This window comes from Rattus rattus, chromosome 2, assembly GCF_011064425.1.
Source record: "Rattus rattus isolate New Zealand chromosome 2, Rrattus_CSIRO_v1, whole genome shotgun sequence".
Lineage (NCBI taxonomy): Eukaryota > Metazoa > Chordata > Mammalia > Rodentia > Muridae > Rattus > Rattus rattus.
In genome coordinates this window covers 142,830,481-142,844,309 of record NC_046155.1, presented here as the reverse complement: position 1 = coordinate 142,844,309, position 13,829 = coordinate 142,830,481, and the positions used below count along the sequence as shown (strand labels likewise).

Below are 13,829 nucleotides of genomic sequence, written 5' to 3'. Positions count from 1 at the left end.
CATTGTCTTTCATCTTGAATGGCAGTTTGGTTGGGTATAGAATTCTAGGTCGACAATCTTTTTTTTCAGCATGTTGTCTATGCAATCCCAGAGTCTTCTGGCATCAGTATTGTGTGGTTGCTAATTTTATTGAGTTACGTGGCTAGTTGCTTGTCTCACTGACTCAGAACTTTCTCTTTGAGCCTGTCTTGTCTTCAAGAATTTTTTCTACACTATGTCTGAGTGTGGCTATCTCTGAATCTATCCTTATTGGACTTAACTGAATTCCACAGATGCCAAGATTAAGTTTTTCATCATATTTGGGGAGTTTTGCTCATTATTTTTTCAAATATTCTTTTTATCATTCTCCCTCTGCTTTTACTTTTAGAACTCTTATGATCCTTATATTGGCTGCTCCATGGTGTCCCACAAGCCTCTGATGTTAATAATTTCTACTTATTAATCTTCTTCCTAAGATTAGAACTTGTTGTTCTTATCACTGCATAGATTATGCTTTTATATTATTAAAAGCTTTAAAAAACCAACTTACATTTTCAAAAACCTTACCATAATTTCAGTTGTTAGAGATGAATAGATTTTTAAAGGTCTTATTTTATATTCACATTGACATCCTTCCCTAGCTGAATTTGATGCATTTGTCATCATAGAAATTTGTTGTCAGTATCAATAAAAATTTTTATTTATTTTTTCTTATAAAATGTTTTGATCATATTTTTCTTCCCACCTCTTTCAAGGTCCTCCCCACCTCCCTACTATTCAACTTCATGTTCTTCCTCTCTCTTTCAAAAAAATCAAAAACAATAAAAAAGAAAATAAAAGCAAACAAACCAGACAAAAACCTCTAGTCAGACAAGCAGACAAATAAACAAACAAAACAACAAAACAAAAACAAAACAAAGAAAATGTGCCTGAAAATACATGGAGTTTAGTTTTATGTTGGCCAATTACTAGGCTTGAGGCCTGCCCTGCAGGTTGGTATGCCCAGTAACACTCCGTTAGAGTAAACAGATTTTCACTTTCCCAGCAGGTATCAACTGCAAGTAGCTTCTTGGTGGGGGGTGACTCTTTTTGTTCACTTCTCAATAAAAACTTTTTTTCTCACTGGTGATTTGTGCATCTGTCCCTGGAGACTATTGAGATCTTTGAGCACCTGGAGAGGTTTCGTTGTCAGAGTAACTTCAATGATCTGACTGAGTTGTACTTGTTGACCATCATACAGACACTGTGAGATATGAAACCATATCTCCTCTGGCTTATTCAGACCTTCGACAGGACCCCAAAGGTGCATTCTGCAAGGTTGGCCATGTTTCAGCTACAGCTATCCAAGCACTACCACTTGCTCTCTTTATTGGCTCTTCTTTGGTTTGAATAATGCAGCCAGTTGATTTCACACAGATAAATAATTTGGAAGTGGAGTTAAGAATTTTGGCCTATTAGGGATTTTTTTTTAAGACTCCAAATATCTCTATTTTGAGTCATCATATTAGAAGCAAGAAAGTTTGTTGACTGTTTTATTTGTTGTGGCCATGTTTCAAGTTTTCAGCAATAACTTTAGCAATGATTTATAAAAATCATGTGAGATATAATTATTTCATAAGCTTTTCAGATGGTTCTTTGTGGAAACTGTGTTTTGTTGCTAGTGAATGGCACAGCTCATTGGAACAAAACTCAACAAATGGCTAATGAGGTTTTCTTTGACTATTTGCACAATATTACTTAAATGCTGTATGTTGCATTTTTCCTTAGGCCAGAGGTCTGGGGATAGAATAAGATATGTTAGGTAAATTATTGCTCCTACCATCACAAAAGATCTAACACAATAAAGAGTTTTTCTTATTGTACCATGTTTAGTGTTAATCAGTAAAGGCCTTTTGGGACAGGGAACTAACATTTTTTGATGCCATCATATGAACACGCAGCTTCTGAGTCACCTTGGCAAGAAAGAAATGGTGGATAGAGCTGAAAGCAACTTTAAGTTTTGGATAGGAATTTGGATTTTGTTTGCTCACAGCTCAGTGAATATGTCGATCTTATAGCTTCATTTAAGTTCACGGGACTGAGAAAGCTTCCAGTAGGAAGGAGAATAACAGAATGAGGAGGTGGGAGTGTATACTGATGAGCCATTACACAAAGTATACTCTGGAACACATCCAGTGGCCTTATGTGACATGACTTGTGAGCTATTGTACCATAGTCCTCAGGCATCAGAAATGACGAGAACCTGCCCAGATATTGGTCAGCATGAAAAGAGTCAATGAAGAAATGTGTCTTTGACAATTAGGGAACCTGAAGAGTAAGGGAACAGGCCTCATGACTCTGTGATCTCTAAAGGCAGCTGGATACATTTCTTAGGTCCAGGACAATTTGTTACCCTGTTTCAAAGCTCTGGCCACATGGAGGAAAGTCATTGTAGCTGTCATTCTGTAAATATTTATTTACATTTGTCTGTAATGGCCAAGCACTAGAAACCATTGAGATGTTCTTAATGGGAAAATGGAATGTATATCATGGCATAGCCAAATATAGTACTGACTGGTGAAAAACATTGAAATTTGATTCACAATGTGAAAAGAAAAAAAACCTTAAAGTAATTGTGCTAAATGCTGCTTTTCTGTTAAGGGAATCTGACCACTGTCGCATAAAAACTGAATGTGAGGGCCAGAGTATATTTCAGAGGTAGAACATTGCATAAAATGTGTGAGATTTGAGGTTTGATTTACAGCATTGAGAGGAGGGGGAGGAAGGGAGAGAGAGAGAGAGAGAGAGAGAGAGAGAGAGAGAGAGAGAGAGAGAGAGAGAGAGAGAGAGAGAGAATACAAATCTTCATTCACAGAGAATACAGAGAATGTAAATTGATCTATCAAGACCAGAGAAGATGTTTTGTTGGGAGTGTGTGAGCGTGCAGTGACAGAAGGATGGGGGGGGGTGTAGAGCATGAATGAGCATGAGTTCTGGGGATGATGAATATGCCCATTATCTTGATTGCAGTGTTGGTTCATGAATGTATACATAAGCCAAAATAGAAATTATACTTTTAAATGTACACAGTTTGCTGTACAGCATTGTTTTCCACAAAAAAGCAAACCATTCAGAAGATAAATCATGCACTAGTGTGCTAGCAACGGTGTTTCACAGGCTGTATTTTTGCCTGTTTTACAGGATGGATTGCTATTCTGGGTGCCATCTGGTTGCTAATTTTAGCTGATATTCATGACTTTGAGATCATTCTACACAGAGTAGAGTGGGCGACTCTCCTCTTCTTTGCAGCACTCTTTGTGCTGATGGAGGTAAGGCTTTGGAACTTTTACTTGATTTTAGATTTCATATTTTGTTTGCAGAGTGAATCCTAAGGCTGAACATCTTTCTACATATTTACTAAATGGGAAATGATGGTAATTAATGTTAAGGTGACCAGCATTTTTATTTCTGACATTTAAATTTCTTATAACAATGTTTATTTGGTTTACTAATCTTTCTTTTCCTTGAATTGTTTTTGTGACATATAAATTTATTTTAATTCATTACTAAAACATAGAATTTGCTCAAAATAAGTCTGGAGGAAAATGACTTACAAGAGCAAGTTCATAGGGCACAAGGATCCAACTTAGGCTGCACAATATTGAATGAATACTGCTGTATAAGCAGAGAAAGACCATGTCAGAGAATATGTGATGCTAAGTATTGTTTGATTGTAACTGTTTCTAAAAATTGCTCAAAATATGTATTTTATTAATTTATTACATATAAGTACACTGTAACTGTCCTCAGGCACACCAGAAGAGGGCATCAGATCCCATTATAGATGGTTGTGAGCCACCATTTGGTTGCTGGGAATTGAACTCAGGACCTCTGGAAGAGTAGTCAGTGCTTTTAACCACTGAGCCATCTCTCCAGCTACAATATGTATTTTAATCTTGAGGCATTGTTTATAAATTTGTGCCATCCTTAAACAGAGAGGAAGAAAAAAACTAACAAAAATACAATTCACCAAAGAGTTCCTGACCAAGCACTGGTTCATTGTGTCCGGTGACCTTTAACCTGTATTATATGCTTTCACTTTTTAAGGCAGTACATTTCCCAGATTTCTGGGTAGTGGCCTTTTTGACTCTTAGAAGTGTGTTTCTTATTTTTTAGAAATTAATTTTAAAGTTAACATACACAGTAGTGGGTCTTATTATGGCAATCTCATGCAGGTATTATACTTTTTCCCTCATTCATCTCCCTTCTGTCACACCCTTCCATGCTCTGCTCCACTCTTACTAGTCCCCTTCCATCACTTAAATATCCTCCCTTTGGCTTTCATGTCCCATGGGTTCTCTTAGCCTCTCCCTTTCCACCTTTCCTGACTTCTTGAAGATCTGCTCTCACTCATGGTCCCTTATCTGCACTCATGACTACACACACACACACACACACACACACACACACACACACACACACACACACACACACACACACACAACCCTATATTCTACATAGGAGACAAAACATACAACAACACTTGTCTTTCTGAGTCTGGCTTTTAGTGGTTACATAATGGTCTTCCAGGTACATCCATTTTCCTAGAGGGTCTTCAATCATCCCCTAACTCTTCCACAGGGGTCCTGAATTTTTTCCAATGTTTGTCTGTCTCAGTCAGCTGGTAGATAGATCCTCTCAGAGGGCTGCTCTGCTAGGCTCCTATTTGCAAGCACAACATAACATCATTAATAGTGTGAGGGATTTTGCCTGCCCATGGGATGGTTTTCAAAATGGGCCATCATTGGTCAGCCAATCCTTCAGTCTCTGCTCCATCATTGTCCTTGCATTTCTTTTAGACAGGACCAATTTTGGGTCAAAAGTTTTGTAGGTGTTTTGTTGTCTAGATCCCTCATGATAATTCTATTTTGAATTTATTAAAGAATGTTCCCATTGAATCCCACAGAAGCTGCCAACGTTCATATTCCTATGACGTGTGTATAAGGTTTCTTCTTTCCCTCACCACCAGTTGTTATTTGTTTTATTAGCTGTTTGAGAATTTCCTGAGTTTTGACCATATTCATTTCCCTCCCCCAACTCTTCTCAGATACACACATTTCCCTTGTCCCTTAACTTTGTGTGCTTTTTATTGCCTTATCGACTCTAATTTGTGCTACCCAAATGTTCTTTGACATGGGGATTTTCATTGGAGCATGGTCGACATACTAAGGGCTACTGTCTTAGAGGAAATGGATATATTTCTATATTTCAGCAGATAATGATTGCTAATAACTCATCAGCAAGCTGGGATCGAATCTGGTGTGGGCTTGCACAGGTCTTGAGTCACAACTGCTCTGAGTTAATATGTGAAGTTTCCTTGCCTTATCTAGCACACACTGTTCTTATACTCTTTCTGCCCTCTCTTCTTCAATGGTTCCTGAACCTTGGGAGGAGGGGTGCAGTATAGATGTTTCATCAGGCGTTTATGGACATTGTGCAGTCTCTTACTTTCTGCACATTGGCTAATTGTGACTCTCGTGTTAATCACATCATTGAAGGTAGAAGTTTCTCTGATAAGGGTTGGGAGATGCATTGATCTATGGGTATAATGATATGTCCTAGGAGTCAGTTTAATATTATGGACATTGTACAGAATAATGGTAGTAAATTATAACCTATGGCCTATGATCTGTCTAGCCATGTGGTTTTGGCCCAATAATGCTGCCAGCTATGAGTTTCATTGTATGGGGCTTAACTTAAATCCGATCAGAATATTGTTGGTTATTATCATAATGTTCATGCCTCTATTGCATTAGTGGGCATATCTTGCAAGGATGGTTATTATTATAGTTCAGGATGATTATTACTTTTATCCTCTGGTAGCATACTAGCACTATGGAAGCTAGTTATGAGTGACAAAGCTTACAGGCCAATTTCAGTTTGATTCCTTCATGTCCTATGACTCAAGTATGTGGAATCTTCAACAACAGGATCTCCCTGTCAAGATCTGGAGAGTAATCTGAAACTTGGATTGCAAAGAGCATTGACAATCACCTGTAATGTCTAGGGATCTTTGGTACCTCATTGAACAATAAGTCCTAAAGAGCTATCCCATTCCCAGTACTAAACTTATGGTGTCTGGTAGGGTCATTGTTGACCCATTATAGGAAAACGTAATTTTGGCTCTTGTTGTGTATGTGAATAGATGTGTTTTAGGAAGCTTCTAAGGAGTAGATTTCCATGGGAGTTTTTGAAAAGTCTTTGGTGCTTTTTCTTTTCTTTCAGTTTTCCTCTCCTACTCTGTCCTTCCTCTCATACCACACTCTATCCCTTCCTATTCTTAACTCTTCTGTAACCCATTATGTCAGGGCATTCTATCTTCCTTCTCCTGAACACCTTTACCTGTAGGCCCTTAGTAATTTCCTTATCTTTATGGGCATTCCAAATAAAACACTCACATCTAAAAACTCACAGCTAGCATCTACAGCTGAGAGAAAACATGTGACTTTTGTCTGAGACTTGGTTACCTCATTCAGAATGACTGTCCAGCTTCAGCCATTTACCTTCTAATTGCATCATCCTATTTTTCGTAATAGCTGAGTAATAGTCCATTGTAGAAAATGCCACATTTGAATTTTTTATTCTTTAGTTGATGGGTATATAGACTGCTTTTGTGAGCAGAACATCACCAAACATGGATGAACAAGTGTCTTTTCAGTAAGATATAGAACCCATTGGTTACATGCCCAAGAGGGGTATAGCTGAATTTTAGTTTTAGCTTTTTGAAGAAATTCAAGTTGATCTCCACAGTTATATGGTTTACATTTCCACCAGTGGTAAATAAACCCTCCACATCCCCCTATCCATGCATTTGTTGTCATTTTTTCCCTAGATGATGGCGATTCTGATTGTGTCTTACAGAATTGCAAAGAAATTTTATTTTCATTGTTCTGATGCTAAATATGTTGAAAATTTTCAGATATTTATTGGGCAGTTATAATTTCTTCACAAACCACTCTTTTAGTGTACTGGCTTACTTATTGATAGGATAATGTATTTTTTGATGTTTAATATTTGAAGCTATTTGTATAATGCAGATATTAACTGCCTGTCTGATATGTAGGTAGCAAATTTTTCCTCATTATGTATACAATCTCTTCACTTTTGTGCTCATGATTTTGATGTACAGAAAGCCTTTTAATTTCATATAATCCCTTTTCTCAATTCTTAGGGTTATTTTCTCTGTTATCAGAGACTTTGTTGAAAAGTCGCTTGTATTTTACTATGCTCCCTTCAGCAGTGTCGGATTCTCAGGTCTTTCATTAAGGGCTTGGAGTGATTCTGAATCGATTTTGTACAGAATGAGAAGCACGGCTTTAGTCTCAGTTGCCTCATTCAGAATGACTGTGTCTAGCTTCAGCTATTTACTGTCTAATTCTATCATCTCATTTTTCTTCTTAGTTTCCTTCCTCTGCATGTGGATATTCAGTGTTCCTTGAAGTATTTGCTGAAGAGGCTGGTTACGTTTTTTTTTTTTTGTTTTGTTTTGTTTTCTCTATGTTTTTGGCACCTTTGTTAGGATGCTACAGTTGTGTGAATTTGTGAGCACACTGTTTTGTTCCAGTGGTCTATAGGTCTGTTTTGGTGCCAGTATAATACAAGTTTTGCTTTTATGGTTCTGTACTAATATAGTTTGAGATCAAATAGCATGATACGTCCAGTTCAATTCTTCCTGATTCATCATGCTTTGGTTATGTGGATGGAATCTCCTATGCTTCCATGTGAAAGTTAAGATTTTTGAAAATTATCCTGTTGTTAGTGTTTTAATGGCAATGGTACTAAACCCATATATTACTTTTAATAATATAGACATTTTTAATAATATTAAACCTGCCAATCTATAACATGAAAGTTCTTGCATGATCTAGCAGGTATGCTTAACCTTGTAACATTAGAACATAACATCATTCATATATATACTCAAGAACTGAACAAAAATTGTTTAAAACAATGTTTTAAAAAGTGTATGATTTTGTGTTAGGTTACATTCATTATTATTTTTGGCCATATACATTTCTGGGCCATGGTGGAACACACTTTTGATTCCGTCTTGAACGTGTTTTTTACTTTCTTGGTAGATACACTGAATATGACTCCTCCCACCCCCGATTTCCTTTTCTAAAAGTTTGTTTGGGTATATAGAAAAGCTATTAATTTCGCATGTTTATTTTCTACTCTGCTACTTTGCTAAAAATGTTGATTAGGTCTAAGAGTTTTCTAGTGGAGTTATTAGACCCTTTTAATTATAGATTTATTTTCTTAGCAAACATGGATAAATTTAATTCTTTTTTAATTTAAATTCTTATTCTTTACATATATTATATCCCAACTGCAGTTTCCTCTAACTCCACTCCTTCTAGTCTCCTGCCCCCACCAGTTCTATTCCTCTTTTGTTTACCCTCAAAAAAAGCAAGCCTCCCAGGGATATCAACCAAACATGGCATAAAATTACAATAAAATAACAACCGAAATGTAAATAAATACTCAAGTTAATAAAGATAAAAAAAACTTACAATAAGACTAGGCACAAACTCTCATATCAAGGTTGAAACAGCCCAGTAGGAAAAAGAGTCCAAAATGTAAGCAAAAGAGTCAGAGACATGTCCTTCAGTTCTGCTGTGAGGGATCTCACAAGAACAGCAAGCTATGTAACCATAATGTATATGTAAAAGACCCAGTACAGACCGATACAGGATCTGTGGTTGTAGCTCCAGTATCTGTGAGCTAGTGTGAGCCCTGCTTAGTTGATTCAGTGGGTCATGTTCTTCCTGTGTTCTCGACCACTCTTCGTTCCTAGAATCCATTCTCCCCTCTTCTAGATTCTCATAGCTTTGCCTAATGTTTGACTGTGGTCTCTGCATTTGCTCCTATCAGTTGCTGAATGATGCCTCTCTGATATCAATTGGGAGAGGCACTGATCTATAGGTATAGTAGAAGATCATTAGGAATCAATCAATTAATTTTTTGGCTAGTCTTATTTGGTTCTATCCTGGGTCTCTGGACTGACTAGCCTTTGGTTCCTGGACATCCACACAGTTTCAGGCATGAACTCCCTCTTGTGCTGTGGGTCTCAAGTTGGACCAGTCATTGGTCACTTCTACAAGTTCTGTGCCCCCATTACCTCGCCACATCTTGTAGGCAGTATGTCTTGTATGTCAAAGATTTTGTGGCTGTGTCGATATCAAAGTCCCACCGCCTTGTTTGATTATTAAAAAATAGCCACTTTGGGTTCCATATTCCCCCACTATTAGGGGACTTCACTAGGGCCATTCCTGTAAAATTGAGGGAGTTTCCGCTGTACTAGGTCTCTACATTGCCTCCCAAATGCCTCCCTAACTCCAGAGGTCTCTCCCAGTACTCTTTCCCTTCATTACCCAATTCCTGAACCATCCTGTTTCCATCTCCTCCTGCCCCCAGTTCAACCACAAAATCTATTCTATTTCCACTTCCCAAAGAGATCAATGTGTCTCCTCCTTGAGCCCTCTTTGTTACTTGGCTACTCTGAGTCTTTGGATAGAAGTATTATTATCCTCTACTTAACAGCTAATGTCCACCTATAAGTGAGTATATACCATGTTTGTCTTTCTGGGTCTGGGTTACATCATTCAGGGTTATTTTTCTACTTCCATTTGTAAATTTCATGGTAACATTGTTTTTAACAGCTGAGTAATACTTCATTTTTGTAAATGTACCACATTCTTTGTATCCATTAATCAGTTGAGGGACATCTAGTTTGTTACCAGTTTCTGGCTATTATTAATAAGGCTGCTTGAATATGGTTGAATATGTGTCCTTGTGGTAGGAGAGGGTGTTGTTAGGGTGCATACCCAAGAGTGGTGTAGCTGGGTCTCGAGGTAGAACTATTCCCAGTTTTCTGGGAAAGCACCATATTGATTTCCATAGTGACTGTTCAAGTTTATACTCTATTAGCAGTGAAGGTGTGTTCCCTTTGTTCCACCTTCTCACCATCATGAGCTGTCACTCATAACAGTGGGGATTTCTGGTTTTTGTTGCAGACTCAGTTGTGTGATGTTTTTCTGGAGGCTCTCTTATGAGAGGATGTTTTGCTGAGAACAAACTTGTGGCATTTTTCTAGAAGCTGTCTGCTGAAAGGGCGTGTGATGTTTTGCTGGAGTGGGTGCTTGAGATGACATGTGATATTCGGAAAGAGTATAACCCAACAGACAATGGACGGTGCTCTAGCATTGGTTTGCCTTAGTGGTCTTCCTTGGGTTTCACCTTGCTGGTCTTCACTGGCTTTCATCTTGTTTCTTATTCACTGATGATGCTCTGGCATAGGTTCACCTTTTTTTTCCCCCACTTATTCTCAATTGTTGTGACTGTCACTTTGTAGAGAAAATACATCAAAGAATTTGGTCTTTGATATAACAGTGTGGCTTCCACCAGAGGTATGGGTTGAGAAACGGTGATGAGAAGAGAGATGCTTGGGGATAGGCTGTCTGGGCACTAGCAGAGTGTTGGTGGTCCTCAGGTAGGAGGCTTATCTGGTGTTCTGGCTGCTGGATTGGTCTCTGGGAGGCTTTTGCAGGAGGTACGGGGATAGATACGGTCACAAGGGGAGGAGGAGCTGTTTCAGATAGGCTGGGCTGGCACTGGGGAAGTGTTGGTGGTCCCTGGATAGGGTGCTTACCTGTGGTTCCGAGTGTCAGCTTGCCCTCTGGTGGAGTAGGAGGTAATTTAAATTCTTCATTTCCCATTTATATTCTTTTTATTTCTTTCACTTTTCTTAATGTTACAGCTAAGCCTTAACAGCATATTTATAGGAGTGGAGCAAGTGTGTGGTTTTCTCTCATTCCAGAGTTTAGAAAACATAGTCTCAGTTTACCACATTAGGAGAATGTTAGTTTATAACCATGTCACGTATCCCTTATTATATTAAATCCATTTTATTTTACGTATGTTCTGAACGTCTTTAGTTTTTTGAAATCATAAAGAGATTTGAACTTTCTCGAAGGCCATTTTTTTGGGAGGCTACAGTGATGACACTTGGTGCACAATCATGAGGACCAGAGTCAGAATTCAACACTCATATATCAAATTGAGCATCCTGTAAATGCCCATAACTCCAATTCAGAGGATCTGATGCTTTCTCTGGCCCCTATTTGTATTCTAACCCGTGCATACATAAGCATACACTCACACACATAAATAAGTAAAATAATCATAATAAAGATCTATCCTGAACTACCGAGTAACCATTTATTTGTCTGCTGAATTACACTTAACTGATTTTCATATGTTGAAACAAAATTGTATTTCTGCAATAAAATCAACTCAGTTACACTATACAATCTTCTTAATGTGTTTTTCAATTCTATTTATAAGAATTATATTAAGAATTGTTTTGGTCATCAGCAAAACTGTTACCATACTTTTCTTTTTTTTTTTTTTTTTTTTTTTTTTTTGGGTTTTGGGGTTTTTTGTTTGTTTGTTTGTTATTTGGAGGCACTCAGAGCTATGAGTTTTCTCTTAGCACTGCTTTCATTGTGTCCCATAAGTTTGGGTATAGCATGCCTTCCTTTTCATTAAATTCTTTTTTTTTTTTTTTTTTCTTTTTTTTTTTTTTATTAACTTGAGTATTTCTTATATACATTTCGAGTGTTATTCCTTTCCCGGTTTCGGGCAAACATCCCCTCCCCTTCCTTATGGGTGTTCCCTCCCAACCCCCCCCCATTGCTGCCCTCTCCCCAACAGTCTAGTTCACTAGGGGTTCCAGTCTTAGCAGGACCCAGGGCTTCCCCTTCCACTGGTGCTCTTACTAGGATATTCATTGTTACCTATGAGGTCAGAGTCCAGGGTCAGTCCATGTATAGTCTTTAGGTAGTGGCTTAGTCCCTGGAAGCTCTGGTTGGTTGGCATTGCTGTACATATGGGGTCTGAGCTCCTTCAAGCTCTTTCCAGTTCTTTCTCTGATTCCTTCAACAGGAGTCCTGTTCTCAGTTCAGTGGTTTCCTGCTGGCATACGTCTCTGTATTTGCTGTATTCTGGCTGTGTCTCTCAGGAGCGATCTGCATTCACATTTTGATCATCCGTCTTGAGTTTCATTTGTTCTAGGCATCTAGGGTAATTCAAGCATTTGGGCTAATAGCCACTTATCAATGAGTACATACCATGTATGTCTTTCTGTGATTGGGTTAGCTCACTCAGGATGATAGTTTCCAGTTCCAACCATTTGCCTACGAATTTCATAAAGTCGTTGTTTTTGATAGCTGAGTAATATTCCATTGTGTAGATGTACCACATTTTCTGTATCCATTCTCTGTTGAAGGGCATCTGGGTTCTTTCCAGCTTCTGGCTATTATAAATAAGGCTGCGATGAACATAGTGGAGCACGTGTCTTTTTTATATGTTGGGGCATCTTTTGGGTATATGCCCAGGAGAGGTATAGCTGGATCCTCAGGCAGTTCAATGTCCAATTTTCTGAGGAACCTCCAGACTGATTTCCAGAATGGTTGTAGCAGTCTGCAACCCCACCAACAATGGAGGAGTGTTCCCTTTCTCCACATCCTCGCCAGCATTTGCTGTCACCTGAGTTTTTTGATCTTAGCCATTCTCACTGGTGTGAGGTGAAATCTCAGGGTTGTTTTGATTTGCATTTCCTTATGACTAACGATGTTGAACATTTCTTTAGGTGTTTCTCAGCCATTCGGCATTCCTCAGCTGTGAATTCTCTGTTTAGCTCTGAACCCCATTTTTAATAGGGTTATTTGCCTCCCCTGCTGTCTAACTTCTTCAGTTCTTTGTATATTTTGGATATAAGCCCTCTATCTGTTGTAGGATTGGTAAAGATCTTTTCCCAATCTGTTGGTTGCCGTTTTGTCCTAACCACAGTGTCCTTTGCCTTACAGAAGCTTTGCAGTTTTATGAGATCCCATTTGTCGATTCTTGATCTTAGAGCATAAGCCATGGGTGTTTTGTTCAGGAAATTTTTCCAGTGCCCATGTGTTCCAAATGCTTCCCTAGTTTTTCTTCTATTAGTTTGAGTGTATCTGGTTTGATGTGGAGGTCCTTGATCCACTTGGACTTAAGCTTTGTACAGGTGATAAGCATGGATCGATCTGCATTCTTCTACATGTTGACCTCCAGTTGAACCAGCACCATTTGCTGAAAATGCTATCTTTTTTTCCATTGGATGGTTTTGGCTCCTTTGTCAAAAAATCAAGTGCCCATAGGTGTGTGGGTTCATTTCTGGGTCTTCAATTCTGTTCCATTGGTCTATCTGTCTGTCTCTGTACCAATACCATGCAGTTTTTATCACTATTGCTCTGTAATACTGCTTTGAGATCTGGGATAGTGATTCCCCTGAAGTCCTTTTTTTTATTGTTGAGGATAGTTTTAGCTATCCTGGGTTTTTGTTATTCAGATGAATTTGCAAATTGTTCTGTCTAACTCTTTGAAGAATTGGATTGGTATTTTGATGGGGATTGCATTGAATCTGTAGATCGCTTTTGGTAGAATGGCCATTTTTACTATATTAATCCTGCCAATCCATGAGCATGGGAGATCTTTCCATCTTCTGAGATCTTCTTCAATTTCTTTCTTCAGAGTCTTGAAGTTCTTATTGTACAGATCTTTCCCTTGCTTGGTTAAAGTCACACCGAGGTACTTTATATTATTTGGATCTATTATGAAGGGTGTCATTTCCCTAATTTCTTTCTCGGCCTGTTTCTCTTTTGTGTAGAGGAAGGCTACTGATTTATTTGAGTTAATTTTATACCCAGCCACTTTGCTGAAGTTGTTTATCAGCTTTAGTAGTTCTCTGGTAGAACTTTTGGGATCACTTAAATATA

The 13,829-nt window shown here is 38.3% G+C and overlaps 1 protein-coding gene across 2 annotated transcripts in view; it reads left to right on the top strand.

The window, feature by feature from the left end:
- Oca2 (OCA2 melanosomal transmembrane protein) overlaps window positions 1–13,829 on the top strand; it is a 292,950-nt gene that overhangs the window by 116,740 nt on the left and 162,381 nt on the right. For both annotated transcript variants that reach the window (XM_032896002.1, XM_032896003.1), the window contains one exon: window positions 3,160–3,287. In XM_032896002.1, the coding sequence (XP_032751893.1) occupies window positions 3,160–3,287 (128 nt within the window). The remainder of the gene's footprint in view (window positions 1–3,159; window positions 3,288–13,829) is intronic.